The sequence below is a fragment of the Pan paniscus genome, chromosome 2 (genome assembly GCF_029289425.2).
Source record: "Pan paniscus chromosome 2, NHGRI_mPanPan1-v2.0_pri, whole genome shotgun sequence".
Lineage (NCBI taxonomy): Eukaryota > Metazoa > Chordata > Mammalia > Primates > Hominidae > Pan > Pan paniscus.
The window spans coordinates 107,003,287-107,025,067 of record NC_085926.1 but is presented as its reverse complement, the minus strand read 5'-3'; the positions used below and the strand labels follow the sequence as shown (position 1 = coordinate 107,025,067).

General features: G+C 38.0%; 1 protein-coding gene and 1 non-coding gene across 4 annotated transcripts in view; both read left to right on the top strand.

Moving 5' to 3' along the window:
- Positions 1-21,781, top strand: part of MORC1 (MORC family CW-type zinc finger 1) — a 159,851-nt gene that overhangs the window by 78,301 nt on the left and 59,769 nt on the right. For all 3 annotated transcript variants that reach the window (XM_003825067.4, XM_055110262.1, XM_055110263.1), the window contains 3 exons: positions 4,389-4,517; positions 7,035-7,140; positions 11,970-12,108. In XM_003825067.4, coding sequence (XP_003825115.2) covers positions 4,389-4,517; positions 7,035-7,140; positions 11,970-12,108 — 374 coding nt within the window. The remainder of the gene's footprint in view (positions 1-4,388; positions 4,518-7,034; positions 7,141-11,969; positions 12,109-21,781) is intronic.
- Positions 20,735-20,942, top strand: LOC112439536 (small nucleolar RNA U3). The gene has a single exon (XR_004670918.1). It is a non-coding gene; the product is annotated as a small nucleolar RNA U3 (small nucleolar RNA).

Sequence of the window (21,781 nt, the reverse complement as noted above, 5' to 3'; positions counted from 1 at the left end):
TCCAGCTAGAAGGGGAGGGACTTGCAACCATGAGGGAGAGGCATAACAAAAATGGCCTTCACCTCTTCATCTATACTTCTGTGATCATAGCCAGTAATCAGTGATCAGAGCAGGAGTCCCCATTATTTGGAGGACAGGGTCTTTTTTTCTCCCCACCCTAATTTCAGCAAGCTGTGTGAAAGATCTTCCAGGAACATGGAGTGTAGGATGGGTAGCTACTACTGGCTGAGAGCTGAAATGACGGAAATTAACTGCAATTTAATATCCATCCCTTCCCCTGAAAGTTGTAAGCCTTCAGTAGACTCCAGAGTTCCCAAATAGTTACATGAGATTCTGCCAGTGCAGTTTTTGTCTAGGTGGTGAAACAGACTTCTGATGCTTCCTGCTCTATCTTCTTCCCAGAATCCTCCAAGTTTTATAGTTTTTAGTGTGCCTTCACATTTATTCTTTGTGATAAATTTGCAAGGCAGGTTACTGCAGTCACTCACTTGATAGATGAGAAAGTTTAGTGGCTTGCCCACAACTATACAACTAATATGTAACAGAGCCAGCACTCAAATCCATGTTTCTTTTAATCTACAGCACCCTCTGCTTTGATATAGTAAATACTAAATAGTTAATGTAGAAATCAGAGAAGCAGGCGGGGCATGGTGGCTCACGCCTGTAATCCTAGCACTTTGGGAGGCTGAGGCAGGTGGATCACTTCAGGTCAGGAGTTCAAGACCAACCTGGCCAACATGGTGAAGTCCATCTCTACTAAAAATACAAAAATTAGCCAGGCACTATGGTGCACACCTGTAATCCCAGCTATTCAGGAGGCTGAGTCACGAGAATTGCTTGAACCCAGGAGGCAGAGGTTGCAGTGAGCCAAGATCACACCACTGCACTTCAGCCTGCATGAAGGAGTGAGACTCTGTCTTAACCAAAAAAGAGCCTGTATAGCCAAGACAATCCTAAGCAAAAAGAACAAAGCTGGAGGCATCGCACTACCTGACTTCAAACTATACTACAAGGCTACAGTAACCAAAACAGCATGGTACTTGTACCAAAACAGGTATATAGACCAATGGAACAGAACAGAGTCCTCAGAAATAACACCACACATCTGCAACCATCTGGTCTTTGACAAACCTGACAAAAACAAGAAATGGGGAAAGGATTCCCTATTTAATAAATAGTGCTGGGAAAACTGGCTAGCCATATGAAGAAAGCCGAAACTGGATCCCTTCCTTACACCTTTACAAAAATTAACTCAAGATGGATTAAAGACTTAAATGTAAGACCTAAAACCATAAAAACCCTAGAAGAAAACCTAGGCAATACCATTCAGGACATAGGCATGGACAAAGGCTTCATGACTAAAACACAAAAAGCAATGGCAACAAAAGCCAAAATAGACAAATGGGATCTAATTAAACTGAAGAGCTTCAGCACAGCAAAAGAAACTACCATCAGAGTGAACAGGCAACCTGCAGAATGGGAGAAAATGTTTGCAATCTACCCATCTGGCAAAGGACTAATATCAGAATCTACAAAGAATTTAAACAAATTTACAAAAAAAAAAAAACACCCATCAACAAGTGGGCAAAGGATATGAACAGACATTTCTCAAAAGAAGACATTTATGCAGCCAACAGACACATGAAAAAATGCTCATCGTCACTGCTCATCAGAGAAATGCAAATCAGAACCACAGTGAGATACCATCTCACGCCAGTTATAATGGTGATCATTAAAAAGTCATGAAACAACACACACTGGAGAGGATGTGGAGAAATAGGAATGCTTTTACACTGTTGGTGGGAGTGTAAATTAGTTCAACCATTGTGGAAGACAGTGTGGCAATTCCTCAAGGATCTAGGGCTAGAAATACCATTTGACCCAGCAATCCCATTACTGGGTATATACCCAAAGGATTAGAAATCATGCTGCTATAAAGACACATGCACACGTATGTTTATTGAGGAGCTATTCACAATAGCAAAGACTTGGAACCAACCCAAATGTCTATCAATGATAGACTAGATAAAGAAAATGTGGCGCATATACACCATGGAATACTATGCTGCCATAAAAAAGGATGAGTTCATGTCCTTTGCAGGGACATGGATGAAGCCAGAAACTATCATTCCGAGCAAACTATAACAAGGACAGAAAACCAAACACCTCATGTTCTCACTCATAGGTGGGAATTGAACAATGAGAACACTTGGACACAGGGAGGGGAACATCACACACCATGGCCTGTCAGGGGGTGGGGGAGCTGGGAGAGAGACAGCATTAGGAGAAATACCTAATGTAAATGACGAGTTGATGGGTGCAGCAAACCAACATGGCACATGTATGCCTACGTAACAAACCTGCACGTTGTGCACATGTACCCTAGAACTTAAAGTATAATTAAAAACACACACACACACAGAAAGAAATCAGAGAAGCAAAACCTCATCAACCCTTCTAGATACCAGGGAGTAGTACATCAGGATCTGGTGTAGAGAGAAGAAGAGTGTGAGATGAACCAAGACAGTTCCACTGTTAACAAGTCCATGTGACGCTACCCTCAAAGGCTAAGGAAGCTGAGAGGCCGAAGAAAGAGGCTGACAAATCCAGTTTCTTAGAAAGAAACATTTAATAGGGTCTTAGGAACAAAAGCTATGTCTTAGGCTGTGGTGAGATAAGAATGGTGGATCCCTGTGCCATTAACCCCCAGACCCAGGACTTAAAAACCATAGGGAAAGAATGTGTAGGACAATTGAAGTCAACCCCTCAGTGAATTGTAAGAATGCAATGTGAATCTACCTAATTCCAGGTTTTATGGTCAAGGGTTGTTTTGACCTAAGGGAAGGATTTACAGTAACAGTAGATAAAGTAGAAATTTTAGAGGCATTTCCAGAACGGGTTAATCATAAGTCAACACGGCAGATTAGTATTTAAGATGGAATTGCTTGATTCTCCACAAAAACCAAATACTGGGCCAAGAGAAGAAACTGAAAGTCTGAATTAAAAGCCCCAAAAGCCAAATCCAAAGGAAAATTTGGAGCAAGAGCAGCTGGGGATTTTGTAAAGAGACAAGAGGGCAGACCTGGGAATTTGTGAGGTCTGCTTAGCCCAGCCCAACTGTGAAGACCCTTTTGAAAGCTGAGTTCTTTCTCTGCTGATCTCTAAGCCCCATAGCACCCTGAGCCAAAATTTTAACAGGAATAATAAGGTGTTAGGTCATTTATTTGCATTTTTCATGGATTACATAGCCGTATGTTAAGGTTGTTGTAAGGCTGGTACCATGGTTAGTGGTTATCATATTGGACAAAACAGTCAAACATGGATTCTTTTTTTTTTCTTTAAATTTTATATGCACATGTACAGATATTCAAAGTGCTAAGAAAAATAAAAAGTGAAAAGTAAAAGTATTTTCCCTTGCCTTCCTCTCCACCTCTCTTTCTGCTCTAAAGATATCCACTATTAAAACTTTCTTTTGTATCCATTCAGGAAAATGTGCATCCCAATTTTATATGGACAGGCTTTTCATACATTACATAAAATGATTACACTAGGGATACTCTTTGATATATATATATTTTTAAAAAATTAAAACTATAACTTGGAGATCTTGATGCAACACTACATTTAGCTCTACTTCCTCCGTTTTAAAGGTTTCCCACTGTTCCATTTTTGGGGAACAGAATTTGTCAGTTCTTTATTCATATGCTTTTACATTATCTCCAACTTTTTACTAGTCGAGCAATGCTATAATATACATGGCAACTTATGTATGTGTGTAAGGATAATTCCTAACAGTATATTGCTGGATCAAAGAATAAGAACAAAACGACTCTCTAACAGTCCTCCTTGATGAGTGGTGTTTCCAAGCAAGGAGGAAATACACAATTTGGGGATAGGATAGTGCATAAACAATAAAGACTGGAGAGAAAAGGAACCAGAGATAAAATAAAGATAAAAAACCCCACCTCTGTCTGTGAGATAAGAAAGATAAATATTTATATCAATAATTTTAAGAGTGCCCTTTAAAGTTTAATCAGTACAGTGTTTCCTGGGAATGCTTAAGAACAATGCTTTAAATGTCAATATGTTTTATTGCATAAACACATAACTTTTAAAATACATGCTATTGTCTTTATTTTTATTATAAAGATGTTGCAGATTTACTGCATATAATTTGGAAAATGTAAAAAGACTAAAGCAGAAAATAGTTTTCACTCATCATATCACTATTCAGAGACAACCAATATTGATATTTTAATCTCTTATTTCTGTATATGTATTAATACTTACACAGTTGAGATCATATTGTATATACAAACTTCCCTTTGCCAATTGTTTTGATTTTAATGATTTTTTTCATTGTTCTTTGCCTGCTTTTTTTTTTAAAGATAATAGAAATTTAACATTGTTTTGCAATGAATTTGGATACCAGAATGACATCGACGTGGAGAAACCTTTAAATTCTATTCAATATCAAAGAAGACAAGCCATGGGTATCCCATTCATCATACAATGTGGTGAGTGTTGAAGTCCATTCTAATTACCAAATATGAAGGGTTCTTAAATATGCAAGTCATTGTGTTAAGAAATGAGGGATGAGGGAGACAAAGGTAAGACATCTTGCTTTCCAGGAGTTTACAGTCTAGAAGAAAGTTATAAGTGTGAAAATAATTGTAATACAGGGAAAAATAAGGTAAGTGATATAATAGAGACAAATAATTATTTGAGGGTTCAAAGAAAAGGATGGGGGAGTAGAGGCAAGATTCTATGATGGAGTAGCATTTGTGATAGTCTTTAAAATAGTTTCAGGCCAGGCATGGTGGCTCATGCCTATAATCCTAGCACTTTGGGAGGCTGAGATGGGTAGATTGCTTGAGCTCAGGAGTTCGATACCAGCCTATGCAACATGGCAAAACCCCACCCCTACAAAAAATACAAAAATTAGCCAGGCATGGTAGTGCACACCTGTGGTCGCAGCTACTTGAGAGGCTGAAGTGGGAGGATTGCTTGAGCCTGGGAGGTTGAGGCTGTGGTGAGCTGTGATTGTGCCTCTGCACTCCACCCTGGGCAACACAGTGAGTCCCTGTCTCAAAAAAATTAATTAATTAATTAAAATAGAATTTTGATAGGCAGAGATGAAGAGTAGAGAAATGTGAGTTAATATCAGGTGTACACTTCAGCTAAAATGTTTGTGAAAGAGTAATAGAAAGAGCCATCTTTCTATTTTTAATATGTAACACTATTTAATACATAGTAGGAATTTAGTGACTGACAACTGAATCACTGAACAATGAATAAATAATAAGACAAAAGTATTAGGTTGGGTAAAGATGTTAGAGATTCTTGAATGTCAGGATAAGGTTTTACTTTGATAAGCAAGCAGGAGGTATTGGAATTTTTTCCATAGGAGGATAATTACATTCAGCACTTACTGATATGTTTTCTAGCCACTACACAAAGGGGCAGGGAGTTAAAGACAGTCTCTAATATCTGTAACTAACAGCTCAGTAGAGAAAAACAGACGAGCAAACAAAAAAGCAGCCTATAGTGTGTAAAACTCTGTAGAAGTATTTATACAGCTCTCGGGGAGCACCTCCCCAGCCTTTTGCCTAGGAGTATTCTAAGGAAGACTTGACTGGTCAGAGGTAACTTGTAGTTAAAGTTGTTCTGGCAGCTCAGTGAAGGATGACTTGGTGAAGGGCTAGAACAGGACACTTTTGTTGTAATCTAGGATCCAGGTGACGAATTATAAATGTCTGAATGAAGGTGTGGCAGTGAGAGTTAAAAGAATCATACATGACAGTTACTTAGAAGGTATAATTGAGGAAATTGATGACAGTATGTGACAGCCTGTCACATGCTAATAATAATGGATAACAGTTACTGTGATTTTGATTTGTACCAGGTACTGTTAGAATCCAATCTCCAGTACCCAAGAGCTATACGAAATTGGGCAAATTGTTTAACTTCTTTAAGTCTCAGTTTCTCCTTTTATGAAATGAGATTAGTACTTGTAGCTACATTATAGAGTTTTAAGAATAATGTGAATTAATAAAGTTTACTAAGTGCTAAGGATAGTGTCTAGCAGTGTTGGTTTTTATGATGATGATGAGGAGGAGGATGTCATTTCATTCTCAGTAACTTTTACATAAGTACTAATATAATATTAATCTTTTAATAGATAATGATACTGAAATATAAGAAGTTAAATAATTTGTCCAAGATCATAGAGGTGGTAAGAGGTGGAGCTGTTCAAGTTCTTAACCTTTGTGTGTACTGACTCTCTCTGCCTTAGATGAAAGGGACAAATGTTAACCTACGAGCCGTTAGCAGTGTGTCTGGAGGGAATTCAGGATTAAATCTAAGTGTAGCCTGGAGAGGGAAGTGTGCCTTCGTCCTAAAGGCAAGGAAGGACTGTTTTGGAAAGTGGGTGAAGAAATCAGAAACTATAGACTGGAGAGGGGAATAAGAACAGAAGAAAGTACAGAAGAAAATGTGTATATGGTTCAAAAAACTAACTTCCCTTCCTTCCTTCCTTCCTTCCTTCCTTCCTTCCTTCCTTCCTTCCTTCCTTCTTTCTTGCTTTCCTTCTTTCTTTCTTTCAGTTTAATTTTATACTAGTTGAGACCATGGTTTTCCTTCTTACGTTAATCATGTAGTTGGAGACAGAAAGTGGTATTGTCAGCAGATGGGTAGTAGGTCAGAGAAAATGGGAGAGTCAAGTCACTGAAATTATTAATTTGGTTTTAGAAGAGGTGAAGTGGATGTATTATTTAAGGTACTTTTGGCTGAAAGTAGCAGAAACTAACTGGAGGGAACTGAGACAATAATAATAATAACTTGTTGGTGGGGTCTTGAAGTAGCTCATAGAACCCTAGAATAGATGTGTCATCAAGAATAATGGTATATGATGAAGGATTCAGTTGTCTTTGGATTGAGAGATACCTCATACTTTTGGTATGTGCAAACTGACATCTTACTATGATAGATTCATTTCTGATCTCTTTTCTGTGTCATTTTGTTTTGATTGTCAGATCTTTGTCTTAAATGGAGAGTCTTGCCTTCCTCTACTAATTATCAGGAAAAAGAATTTTTTGACATTTGGATTTGTGCTAATAATCCCAACCGCTTGGAAAACAGGTATTTTTGATTATTTTCTAAAATTCTTTATTCATTTTTAATTTCTGAAGTTCATATGTATGAACCTTGAAAATGTCAATCTATAATATAGATTTTAGCTTAGTATCTGGTATCTCTTCAAATTCTTTCTAATGCCCTGCTACCTGTGCAAAGATTATTTCATTGGTGTGCTTTTCCATCAAGTAATAGAGATCTGGGTGTAACTCTCTGAAGACGTTGGGGTGAGCAGCTCTGCACTTCCACCCATGGGAGACCACAACCTGGTACTTAAGAGTTCTTCCTTCCAGTTCATTTTCATACAACATATGTCCTTATTGTACAGGAGTGTTACTCAGAGAGTGTCTCCAGGGGCATTAAACTGTTAGACCGTATGCTTTTTCTGCTTAAATCGTATATTGATTTCATTGCTTTACACTCTTGGAGGAAAAAGTTCAGACTAAAACAGGAAAAAGACTGATTAAATATTGAAGGATGTCAATGTTATTACAAGCCCTTTTAGACTAATATTTTCCCCCATAGGGAAAATGGTTAGTATTCCCCTTTAACAAAGGCACCCCTAAGTCAAGCATTGCTTTTCCATGCAGTCTGTTCTAAGTCCTTTGAGCTGGATACGTGAATCAATATTTTTAATATAGACATTAGGGTAATAACTCCTGTTTGGTTATTTTTTTATCTAGCTCTGAAAAAGAAGAGCAAAAAGATAAAAGAAAAAGAAAACATTTGGAAACTGCTGCTAAAACCCCTTTCATCTAGAGTCCTCAGGTTATTTATATTTAGAGACTGAAGAAAAATGTCAGAGGTGGCAAAGGGTCTTAGATTTCTCATGGCCCAGGTTTTTTCGTATCCCTTTCTTGTTTTGCAATGCAACCTTGTTTTTCCCAAATAAAAACTTGTCACAGAACCCAAAAATAAAGTAGATAAATGCAAAACTGTCCTGATTGAATTAGAGGCTGGAAACCAAAGGTATCCACTTTTTATTTCTGTTCCCTACTCTGCAGAAAGGCTAGAGCTCCAGGGACCGTGATTATAAAACACTGATCTATTCTTCTTTATTTTGGAAAAATGAGAATTAAAACCCAAATCCAGGCTAAGAAACCTATGTATGAAGCCACTGGCCAAGATCTTCTGTTTCCTAACCTGCGTTCATCCCCAACTTCGGACTTAAATATCTCCCAAATTAGGAACAAAGTGTTGGCTTAGTTTCAATATTAAGAATAGTTAATCATATGAACTTACCATGAACTAAGAACTTTCATATAGTCTAGGATTGTATTTAGAGTTCAGACTCTGGAGACAGACTGCCTGGGTTTGACTCCTGGTTCTATTAGCTGTGAAATCTCAGAAATTACATAACCTCCCTTTAACTAAGCTTCCCATACACTGGAATGTGGTATAATTATAGGATCTTTATGCATCTTCTCTGGATCTAGCTAAGCCCCATAGTTAGGACAATCTGCTGAAAGTCCCTGGTCACTAGAGGCCCTTGATCCCAGAATTTAGGCTACTTCCCAGATGTAACCCTATCCCTAGGATTTCTTAGACCAGTCTTGGGCACTCTCAGACCTACGGAACTGGGAAGCTGTCCTCTGCAGTTTCCCTTACCTTCAACTTACTGTTGTCCCTGCATTGGCACAGACTCACCCCCTTCTGAAAAGTAACAGTACCATCTCAGAGCATTGTAAAATTGGTTTCAAAGCTGTATTAATTCTGTCTCTCTTTAAAAATTTAATTTTTAATTTGTATGAGTACATGATATGTATATATATTTGTGAGTATATGAGATATTTTGATAAGGCATATAGTATGTAATAATCACATCGGGGTAAATAGAGGTATTCATCACTTCAAGCATTTATCATTTCTTTGTGTTAGAACATTTCAAATAATACTTTTAGTTATAAAATGTCTAATAAGCTATTGCTGATTGTAGTCACCTTGTGCTATCAAATACAAGATCTTATTGATTTAATTCTGTCTCTTTTACACATAAGAACAGTGCCACTTGTGATGAGTGGCTAGATAAATTTAGCCATGTTGACAGAAAACTGATGGACCTTAAAGGTCTAAAATGCAAAAAAGTTTTCTTATATTTATAATTTTCTTAAGTCCTTGATTCTTTAAATATACTGACATGATATTAACCATCTGTGTTTTATTTTCACTGAAAAGATTGTGACAAAAATATGCTTAAAGTGGCAGCAAGAAATTTAGGGGAGATGTAAAGCAAAATTGATTAAAAGGGCAGTTAATTGAGATTTGGCACTTCCTTCATCGGAGTTCCTTAACGGTGATGTAGATATGATGATTCCCAGGGAGGGGGAAGAAATTATTCTGATGAACTTGCTCAGTTCTTTGATTCAAAATGGTAGGATGGGCCATCTATACCTTGAGAATATGCTTCAAAATACATTATTGCTAGGCAAAACCCCTGACATATGTGCCATTGGACTTGGATAGAATCACTTAAAATAAGTGTATTAAAGTGATGACAAGTATAATTATTTGTTAGGGAATAGTCTATGAGTAGCGGGACAGAGTAATGGGGTGAAAAGTGTCATTGTCTATATTTACAGAAGATACGGTTTCTTGTCAGTAGTTATTTGCCAATTGTCAGCAAGGCCATTACCAACAGACAGCATTTGAATGAACAATGTGTAACTAGAACTTGGGCTGGAAACATAGTAGTAACTTTCTCTTACTTTGCAATTATATATGCTCATTCCATTTTTATAAAAGGCCTATGAACTTTCCCCATTTCTCAGAGAAGAAAATAGAGAGGCTAAGAAAGGATTAGTGACTTGCCCAGAATTCTTCACTACAGCTGAAACTGGAAGCCAAGTTTCTGATGCAAAACCTGTACTCTTCCTGCCTTATCACATTGTCTGTTGGAAGGCATCCTTTTCCATTTCAGGAAGCCTAGTTTCATTCAGATACTTTTTAGTGGACAAAGTACATCTTACAAATGGTAGTATTCAGTAATACCCGGAGAGGGTAAGGTGGAGCCATTCTTTTTTCAAACCACGGGAGCCTGGTTTTGTTTTCCACTTCAAGCACAGAGGGAGGCTATACATTTTTGACACAGTATCTGAGAAATAGCCATCAGTTTGCTTCCATTACATTCATACCATGCACTTATCTGCATTGAAAATAGGGATTACCAGCAGAGAAAAAATGATGCCTATTACTTGGCTGAACCAAAAATGTCTGAATTTTGAAAAGGATGTTAAAAAATATTTATGGGTTGTATTGCATATTAAAGTGTAATTCATTTCCAAACATCTTTAAATGAAGACAGTTGAATGAATTGCATTCTAATAAAATGCTTGAGGTTTCTTCCTTCTGAATAAAAACTTAATGTTGTCACAGGTTCTTTTCTGAAATGAAATAGAAGCCTATATAGATGCCACCCCACAGATGTCTTCAAATCAACACTGTGGGTTGCTGTGTATGTAGAAGTTGTCCCTAGAATTTGTTTACTTAACACCTTTCTTTGAAAATAACGATAATAACAAACACCATATGTGGGTGGAATTAAGTGTTTTTTCACAGTAGTACCTGAATTTGATTGTAGTTCCTAACTCTTCTCTGTTGGTATGGGGCGAGAAAAATATATGCTGCAGCCCTGAAAAACAGAGAAGTGGTGGGTCTCATCTGCCTCCCTTTTCCCTCACTGTTTCAGATGGGAGAAAGTCCTCTCTCGATCCTCAGCCTCCTCCTCCCTTGCCTGGCCTAACACCCATGTATTTTCTGTGGACTTTGTCCCTCCTCTTTTTGGTAGCTCAGTGGAACTCCTCCCCTCCCTACCCCCAATCAATAATAGAAAACTCTGTGACCTAGAGTGGGCTCGAAGAACTGACCTCAGCGTCTTACGACACTACTGCATGTTCCTTCCCCTCCATGCCCTGAATCAAAGCTATGCCCAGTGGGAGCTGAACTTCTTGTTTGTATCAAGCCTTGATACCAAAGTGAACAAAATAATATCTTATTTTTTCAGCAGTTTGGCTGACTCAGTTCCCCAGTACATAACCACAAAAACAAAAGTAAGAAAAGGAAAAATGGCTTCAAACCTTCCAAACCATATGCTTTGAGGGTTATTAGTATTTTTTTGTAATTATAACAAGGGATGTGCTCATCCATAGCCTGTTTATTGTTCATTTACAAATCATACTACATTATTATGTATTTACTAACCCACAAGTTATTAGAACAGCATATCTGTAAGGCTGGAAAGCAGATACTCTTACGACAGCAGAGCACTTGGGCAGGATGCTGCCATCAGGACCAGTGGGCGATTTGGGGAAGGGGCTTTAACGCATCTCATTACCTCCCAAGGCTATTGCTGAATCCTACATCACATCACGGGTAGTCACGGGTCTTCACAGTGATCCTGGGTCATCAAACAGATAATCCGTATGTTTCAGAGGCATAATTATTTGCTATATTTTAAAGAGACATATATATTTCTCTACCTTTTTGGGGGGGGGGAATGGCAGTGATGAGATAAGCTCAGTGATCTAAAATAATTTTTGCAAAAGGCCTCATTTTATGATAATGTAGAATAAGTGAAGCATTAGCAATATAATTGACGCTTTCCCATCCTTGTTAATATATGCTACTGTCCACATTTTTTATTAGGCTGTTTTCCATGCAAATTGGAGATGTAAGGTTATTTGTTATCGAAAGCCACGAATACAATGCTTTTCCTTTCTATTTGAATTTTGGATATATGACATAAAGAGTAACTCCTTGTAGAAGTAAATCGTCTTTTACAGACAGTAAGTAGTTTTATATTTCTCCTGATGTTAATCTTGTACTTGTTGATTCTGAAGTTGTCATCACATAGAACGTCTACCTTCCATCCCACTGGGCACCATGAGCACAATATCACCATCAAAAAATGAGAAAGAGAAGCAACTTAGAGAGTCGGTCATAAAGTATCAAAATAGACTGGCAGAACAGCAGCCACAGGTGAGTTGTGATTAATTCCTCCCTAATTCTACTGTGACTCTTTAACTGTTGGTTTCATATGTGCAAATTGACTAAAGTGGTTTACACAATAAAATGTGTATAATCTTTTTCCTGTCCTTTTTGACATCTTTTAATTTTGGATCTAAGACCTGTTCTAGAGGGTGAGTTTTGTAAAAAAAAAAAAAAATACTGTATATGTGATATCTAAGCCCACCTATATAACAATGCATGTGAGAAATAGGGACATTTATTTCTACTCCACAGCTGCACATAGAACCTTATAGAGTCAGTCAGCATGTCCAAGGTCATGTGGTCAAGGCGCAACACAAATTTGTGTAACTCCAAAGGTTAGGCTGTTTTTATTTCATTCTTCCCTGAGGGAGGGTTTTAAGGTAAAGAGTTCTTTTAAAAAACATTAACCTATTAACTTAGAAAGTCAAAGCATATTTAATTGTTAAGAAAATTCAATAAATAAAACATTACTATCAATCAACATAGGTAACCATGACAATTTCGAGTGTAAGAAAATGTGGCATGTAGAAAAATTATTTTATTTTCTTGACTAATAATTAAATCTCTATAGATTTAGCACATAAATTCATCATTTTTTAAATGTGAAGCCTATTGGCTTCCTCAAATAGCACTTGTAGCATATGTCCAAATGTGTGGACACCTCTATAGATGTCAGGAAATAAAATGCTTATTAAAATAGAAAATTCAATGATGAAGTGGGATTTAAGCTCCCCAGCTGTAGCAGCTTATAGTAAGTGTTTTCCTGGGCTCATAGAAGATTACTCTTTTACCTCACTTAGCTTGCTAGGGTTCTGCAGTGCAAGTCAGATACCACTTGAGATTACAACCAAAGAAACCAGAGCTTTCCTTTTTACCCTGGAGTCTTAGGGTCTCTCTTGGAAAGATACTGAGAGTCACTTTGGAAGCACATTCTCCTAAGCACTCCCCACCTCCAAAAAGTAGCTCAACTTTCTACAGTTTTTAAGGCCTTTAGTCATGGTTTCTTGTCAGACAAAAGTCAGAAATAAAGGTTTCACAGACTTTTAATAAATAATTAGGTACATTCAGATCTTTTTGTTATGAAATATTTTAATTTTGTTTCTTATTTACCACACTTGGTAGCCTTGTGATGGCATTCAGCACATTATGAATTGATTGCATCTTTATTGCCATCTCTGGACATTGTTTTTCTTTTCTATAGCAGTGATAGCCAACCCCAGTATACTAATAATGCCAATCATCAAGACTTAATTAGCTTGTTGTTTGTTTAGGATTGGATGTTGTGTTCATCATTGAGGTAGAGAATCTGATGGCAGCTGGTGGAATAGCAGATTTGGGCCAACAGTTCTGTTTATTCTTTTTTCTTGGTAGTTGATTTTTTTTCATAAGATTTAAGCCAAGGTTATAGATCCAGTTTGTTTCAAATGTAAACAAAGAAATTTAGCAGTACTTATATAGAAATTCACTGCCAGTACTTCAAAGGACATAAGAATCCACTCCATCCTCCTTTTTCCTTTTGCAAAAGGAAGATTTTACAAAATCTTTTTGTGAAAAGATTCCTAACATCTTTTACATACTTTCTAGTACTCAGGGCTTGTAACTGACCCTGCTTTTGTGGTAACCAAGGAAACCTTTGGGTTGTGGTTCACTGAACCAAAGGCAACCAGTTAATTTTGAGGTGATCATTGAGCACATACTTGCCCTCAGGTCTGTCCCAGGCTGGGAATTACGGGAAATACAGAGTATCTGTAATACCAAAATGTAAGTTCTGTGAGAGCAGGGGTAGTGTTGGTTTTACTTACTGTGAATCTGTGTTAACCAAAACAGTGCCTGGCATATACCAGGTACTCAATAGGTAGTTGAATCAATAAGTAAAACATGCCATCAGATATTATACAGTCTTTTTGTGGACCAAGTCTAACAGCTATTTAAAAATGAGCAACCACTATAAAGTAATATTAATTCACATGTGTTTTCTTATTGTAACTGACACTGCAATAGAAGTTTACTGAAGGAGATAGTGAGGGCAGCTTCAATCAAAGAAAGTTATATAGGGGTGTTGGGCATGGTGGCTCACACCTGTAATCTCAGCACTTTGGGAGGCTGAGATGGGCAGATCACTTGAGGTCAGGAGTTTGAGACCAGCCTGGCCAACATGGTGAAACATCATCTCTACAGAAAATACAAAAAAATTAGCTGGGTGTGATGGCTCACGCCTGTAATCCCAGCTACTTCAGAGGCTGAGGTGGGAGAATCCTTTGAACCTGGGAGGCAGAAGTTGCAGTGAACCCACGTCACTGCATTCCAGCCTGGGGGAAAGATGAGACTGTCTCAAAAAAAAAAAAAAAAGAAAAAAGAAAAAAGAAAAAGAAACCAAAGAAAGTTATATAGGGGAAGCGATACTTGTATCTTGAAGTCTATTTAGGATAAATAGAGGGAAAAGCATAGAGCATTTCAGGTGAGAAAAACAACCTAAAGGAACACTTGGAGATGAACACTGATTTGTTCTTTCATGGAACCAGTCACTTAAATTACATGTTAAGCTTTCATATTTTAAAAATTAAACTCAGTATTTGTGTGGCATCTCTCTTTTAAAAATGGTGTGACTTGTTATAACGATGCAACTCCCATATAGTTATAATATGGTAATTACTGAACAGAAGACCTCTGAAAGATGACCTCGATTCCTCCTTTCACAAAAATAATCCATGAACATGTTCAGAAACTATGTTTTGGTGATATTTATCTGATGTCAAAACTAAGACTAAAAACCATGCAATGTTCAGTGTAAATTTCCTGTCCTCCTTCTAAAACCCTTTAGAAGAAGTTTTGGAATGTGAGATAAGACAGGATGGGGAAGCTAGAAAAACAGGCCATCATTGGCCCCATTCAGTTTCAGGTGTAGGCTAGACATAACTGAAAAAATCAAGAACTGGCTAGTTTATTACTATGATTCACTGTATGTCTATTGTTGGTGTCCATTCACCCATTCAGTATCACAGAATCATACAATATATGCCATGTAATTATTATTTGCCCACCTCCTATTTTCTCTTCCTCCATCCCACTCCCAATGACCACTTATCCATTGACCAGACCTGTGTAGTGAATATAAAAATGACCTAAACCTGCACACCCTATCTCTTAACTCTCTTTCATTTCAGCTTTAATGATAGCAGGCATCTTGATCTGGAAAATGAAGGGTTGACCAGGTAAATCAAAAATCTTTCTGGATTTTAGGTTCTATGGGTATCTAATGATTAGATGGTAAGAGAGTTATCCTAATTATTAGATGTTGTCCCATAGGAGAAAATGAAGTAGCTAGATCTAAAGGTATCGTTTCCACATGGTATCTTATTTAATTCCTACAACATTCCAGCTAGTTATATCTATTTTAAAAGAGGAAAGTGAAATCCAAATAAGTTAAAAATAATTTTAATCAAAGCACATAACTTTAAATGGTGAAGTTGGAATTTATTTCCTTTTTGCCCAATTCCAGCACCATATTTCTCGCAGTCTTATAGGAAAAATACAGACAAAAAGGACATAAGAACATTTACAGTAGCAACAAACTTATATATTGCAAATCATATTTGTTAAGGGAAATACCTAAGTTCAGTAAACCTAATAGGAGAGCTCAAATTCAAGATCTGTCACCTGTGGTGCATTTTATAGACTAAAGGGGTTGTCCTCCATGTAATTGATAAGCTATGTCAACAAGCCAAGATCCTTGTTATAAATTGTGCTTCTGAATACAACCCATCCCCATCTTTATCCTTCTGAATAGATGAATAAGTAATCTGTTTCTAACTACTTTCAGCTTCATTCCACATTGCCTGCTGTTTTCTATACCGAGTGACAAGTGCCACCTGCTGGCCAAGTGATGAAACTTTTATTTCCATTGTTTCACTGGATTGCTCAGTTGTAATTGGCATTTTAGCTGGATAATTGTTATTTTTTGGTAAACCTGGGCAATAATTTAAAAACCATAATGTTATAAAATAAATTTCTTTGTATTTCAGGACCTCTCCATTCTCAAATTTGCCTCTTTCTCAGATTTAACTTAAAATTTCTCTTCTACCTTCTATTGTATGACAAGGATGATTGTGTCATTATCATGCACACAGAATCTAGTTTTAGTTACACTTTATTCAGGATTTTATGGTACCATCTAAAATCCACTTAATACCCTCAGTCATTAAAAGACAGATCATACCTTTCTCCCTGAATTAAGCTACCCTATATTTACCCCTTTATACCTAAGTAATGTTAATGAGTAGTGTATTTGCATAATCAATATATTTCTGCAATGTGTGATGAATTGCTTATGTGTCCCCTAGGTCTTTCTGAATTAATCTTTTGCATTTACTATACATTTCTTGGCCTACAGTCCAGGCTGTCTATAATCTGACACTAGTTGCCTTTCTATTAATATAATAGCATTCGTTTCTTTCACTCTGTATGGTGCTCCTACTGAGCTTCTCCATATTTCTTACAAGTGTTCACTTCCATGTGGCTCTGCAGGCCTTTGTTTCTGCATTCTTGTCTGGAGCAGCCTCTGGTCCTTCTCCAGTCCTTCAAGATCCAAAACTATTGCCAATCCCTGTATGATTTACCTACTTAGAAAAGTATCTCCTTCATTTCATTTACCTACTTAGAAAACTATCTCCTTCATTTACCTACTTAGAAAAGTATCTTTCATTTACCTACTTAGAAAGGTACCTCCTTCCTTTAGTTCTCTTTGTCCCATGTGGTTTTTCTTAGAGCATGTTTTACTTCTACCTGCTATTATAGTCACTTTGTGTCTAATATTATAGTTACTTATGTGTCTCATCTCTCTGCCATATCAGACTATATGCTTTTTGAAATAAAGGACTATTTCTCTTCATCTTTGCATTCCCAATAGTACCTAGGCCTGCAGCTTTCATGTAATAGGTATTTAGCAAACAATGAAGGATGGAAAGAATAATTTGATTTATGCAGAATTCCTGAAAGGTGAATATTTTATATTTGATTGGATTGGTTGACTCTACATAGGTTAGGCTTACCAACTTCTGCATATATTACTGAAGACCAAAATGTTCTTATACCTGGTCGCAATAAACTGTTGTATTTGGATTGGAGTACAGAGACTGCATTTGGATTTCATTTGTCATGTTCATAGTCATCCCATCAAATATATAGCATTTATAAGACTTCATGCCTGGTGAGAAGAAACTCCAGCAATAGAATTCTGTTCTTTTTCAGTGCTCATGTGGACACACATACACACAGAAATGAAATAGTATAATCTGGCAATTCCCACATTGGTTGTTTTAGCAGTAAATGCAGAACAAAGAAGGCTTGCCAAACTTTTAGCTGTGTTTTTCAGATTGAATGGCATATCTGAGTACAGCTTTGTATGAAGAATGTGAATGCATTTTTCCATGTAGAACTTAATCTTTTTAATGTGTCATTATTGTGTAGGCTGCTGAGGTTTCAAATCTCTATAACTATAGTGACAGATGCCATAGAAAATATACTTACTCTTCAAGAGTGCTTTTCAGCCTCCTTATATAAACTGTCATGATCTAAAATTTGTGACACCTAAAGGCCCTTGTCTAACAAGAGGCTATTCTAGTTATTGTAGATGAAATATTTTATTTTATTACTCTTACTACAAAGATCTCATTTCTCTATGGTGATGTATTGCTTTTCAAAGAGGGATAATGCATGATATATTCACACTTGTGGGTCCTATGCCCTGTGTTCATGGCATACCAAATGAGACATTAAACAAATTGCCTTATGATTAACTAGTGTACAAGTCCTTTGAAGGCAGGTATCATCTGTTGCTTTCTTCTGTGTACCTCCTACTACCACACCTGGTGCAATGCTGGGCACAGTAGATGTCTAACAGGAGTTCAACTCCTTAACTTGCACTGCTTCTCCAAATTATTTTCTTACTGGTCCTTTTTGGAGAAGCTGACATCATACTTCCTGATGGAACAGCATTTGTGGTTTACTAAACAGACCCAGACAGCACTAATGATTAAAGGGCATCAGAACAGCCTGGCATTGTGGCATAGCGTGGTGCAGGGAACTCAGGACATTCTCAGCTCCTGGCTTCATAAGCAACTTTATTTTGCCATGGGGTTGACACTGAGGAATGCCATCCATTGTTGTCTACTCCTGGGTTTCACAGAAGTGACCAAATGCTGTCGTCAAAGGCCAAGAGGAGTTTGAGTCCAGAGGGAACACATTTTTCTTCCCAGAAGGACAGCAATAGCTTTGACAGTTGCAGGCAGTCTTGCCACATTACATCCCTCTGTTTGCATGCTAGTCAGTGATTCCTGTTCACATCAGCAGAGATGGAGAGAGGAGTAGAGGTTCAGATGTGTTGCCTGAAATGATTTTCACTGCAGGGAATACTAATTTGGGTTTTAATGCAAATACACCTATTTGATCTCTACCCTACAAAAACTCCTTAAGCATCTAAACTCTAGGTACGACCAGTCCCCAGTTAGTGTGCATGTTAATCAGGGACTATCAGAGGCTGCCTGGTGTCTGGGGTACACCTCAGGGTCTGTTCCCTGACTGTGCTCAGAGTAAGATACAAGTCTTTGGCTTCCTTCCGCAGCAGGCTGCTCGCTGCTCCCCTCTCAAGGAAGTCTGTGCCTCCACGCCTGTACCCTCTGGGCACCAGCCTACCTGAGTCTTCCTCTCTCAGCTTGAATCCTGTTTTTCAATTTGCTTGACCCAATTTCCTTCTTACTTAGGACCTAACTTTACATTTTGAATTCAGTTTGGGGAATTGTGTTTCATGACTGTTGTTCTGATTTTGAACTTAAACCTTGTATCTTGTACCCCTGATTCAACCTCATTCAATCCTTGTCCCCTGACCATATTTGTGATCTGAATCTGCTCCCTTCCTCTGTCTCAATTCCTGGAGGCTGGAGTAAAATTCATACCTAATCTTTTTTTTTTTTTTTTGAGCAGAGTCTCACTCTGTCGCCCAGGCTGGAGTGCAGTGGCGCAAACTCGGCTCACTGCAAGCTCTGCCCCCGGGTTCACACCATTCTCCTGCCTCAGCCTCCCAAGTAGCTGGGACCACAGGCACCTGCCACCACGCCCGGCTAATTTTTTGTATTTTTAGTAGAGACGGGGTTTCACCGTGTTAGCCAGGATGGTCTCGATCTCCTGACCTCATGATCCACCCGCCTCGGCCTCCCGAAGTGCTGGGATTACAGGCTCATACTTAATCTTAACTGGGGTCTATTTTTTACCTTGTACTTTACCAACATGTGATTTAACCTCTCCACTCCTTCAGTTAGTCTTCCCCCACCAAGTCCAGCATTCTAACCAGGGTGTAAGGTCTCCTGACACATCAGGGATTTGCATCGAGTCCTGAAGAACTAACTGACGTTAGTCCATGAACTTTGCTTCACAAGGGTCTAGAATAACTTTTCCTCCACTTGGCGGGACCCCCCTTGTAGGCACAAGCCAAGACCACTAGAAATAATTTCTGGCATTTGAAAATAAAATGAAGTATTACTTAAAATGCTTCTGAACTAGTTTTGTTTTGTTTTGTTTTGTTTTGTTTTGTTTGAGCCTGAGGTTCATACAATTTTGGGGATCCCTTTTAAAACAGAAAATACCAAACTATAAATATGAAGTTAGGACAGCGCCATGGAAGAGGCTTGTGTAAGGGAGGGATGTTGCCACTTAAGCTACATATACTTCATGGTTCACCCACCATTTGTTTTTGCATGTATTATACCATGTGGTCACTGCAGGGTTTTTTTGTAATAAAGAGGAATTACATATTTTTCATATTTCCAATTCCCTTCTCTCCAATCTCTCCCCCAAGATTTCCATAATTATATATACTTTTGGTGAATTCTAAAACTACCTAATTCCTGTAACTGTACATAGATGAAGAAACCTAACGAGAAGGATGAATGGAGGGGTGAAATGATAATAACACTTAGAATGTGCCTCTATCAGCAGTGCTGTAAATTCACTGACATTTAATCCTTATTACAATGCTATGATTGTTATGATTCCTATTTTGTGGATGAGGAAACTGAGTCACAGAGAAATAATCTGCCAAAGATGGAGTTAGGAAACTGCAGAACCATGATTTTAGCCAACGCAGACTGGTTCCAGACCCCTCATTCTATTACTAAATTATATTGCCCTTCTGGCCAACGTGACGTAAACAATGTAAGAATAGGGGTAAATCTGAAATGTAGGATTGATTCTTAGTTCAAAGCTGTTCAAACGACTCTGCTTTTCTATTTTCAGTTTGGCTCAGTAGCTCTTCTGTGTAAGAGAAGTTGAGAAATTAACTGCTAATTGTAAACATAATTTCTTTTTCTGAGTAGCTCTGTCTATAGTGGGCAGGTTTGGAAGGCAAAGTGACTTTGGAAAGCTTTACAGAAGGGGGAATGCTTAGGAGTTCTTTGAAGAAGGAGATGCAAGCAGCAGGATGTGGTGGAGAGCATTGGCCTGGTGTTAGGATCCCTGCCTTCAGGTCCCAGCTCTGTTGTTCATAAGCCAAGTGACCTCAGGCCTGTCTGGTGTCTGTAGTCCTTGATCTGAGTACCACCAGGCCGGTGAAAAGAAGAAGATTAAGACTGTATTTTCAGGGATCATGTCTATAGGTCATTTCTAGAGAAGCTTCTCTGAACATTTAGGGCACAGGAAACCACGAGGAGGCGCAGCATTCTCTCCTGAGCATGGAACCGGTGTTGCTTCACTGCAACTGGCCGTTCATTTGCTCTTGGTGATCATTCCTCTCTTCCTTTGGGAGAGGAATAGGGAGAGGACACAGTCGAGGAGTTCCTGTTTTAACAAATAAAAAAGGTGGAGGTGAGGAATTAAGCTAGATGTTTGCAAAGACCCATTCAAATTTTAGAACCCGTGAATATCAGTTGCCAATCTTCTATCACAAGCAGTTATGTTTGAAATATCTATATTTACTAATACCATTTTGAATATAAACATGATATTTCTGGAGCAGAGCAAAGTATTATATATAACACAAGGAATCACCCTTTGCTCTGGTTTTTACCCCTGGAGCAATGGATCGGGTGAGAGTCAGATCAGATGATATCTTACAATTTGTACTACAGGCAAAGAACTCCTAAGAAAATGTATCTGGACATTTCTGTAGGAGAGTGGCAACCACCCTCTCCACATTCTTTTGCTCTTTGGGAAGGGCCCTGAGTTGTAACTCTTACCCTTTGGAATATAAACAGATCTCTGGGGGTAGGGGAAGATGAGACTAGTTTCTCCAGCTTTACAATTCTGGTCTTGTCTCTGTGGTCCCAGATTTTATTCCTCCCTTAAAATGTAAACACATATTTCCAGGGAGGTAAATGTCTCTGGAGGCAAATCTCTTCACATGCCCTCTCCACTAATAATCAGTTGCAGATTAAATTCTAAGATTTGTTCTTTTAGTCCAGGTCCCAAGTGAAGTAAATTTAATCAGAAAATCCTAACTGTACAGAAACATAAAAGTATTTTCTCTATAGTCCCACAAAGAATTGATAGAAAATCAGAAAGGAGCATTCTTTACTTTCCAGGGCTGTGAGTCTAAGATTATGGGACTGTCTGTTTGAAAACAACATCACAATTTTATAGAAATATTCACTCCTGAGATCTACACCAGATGGAC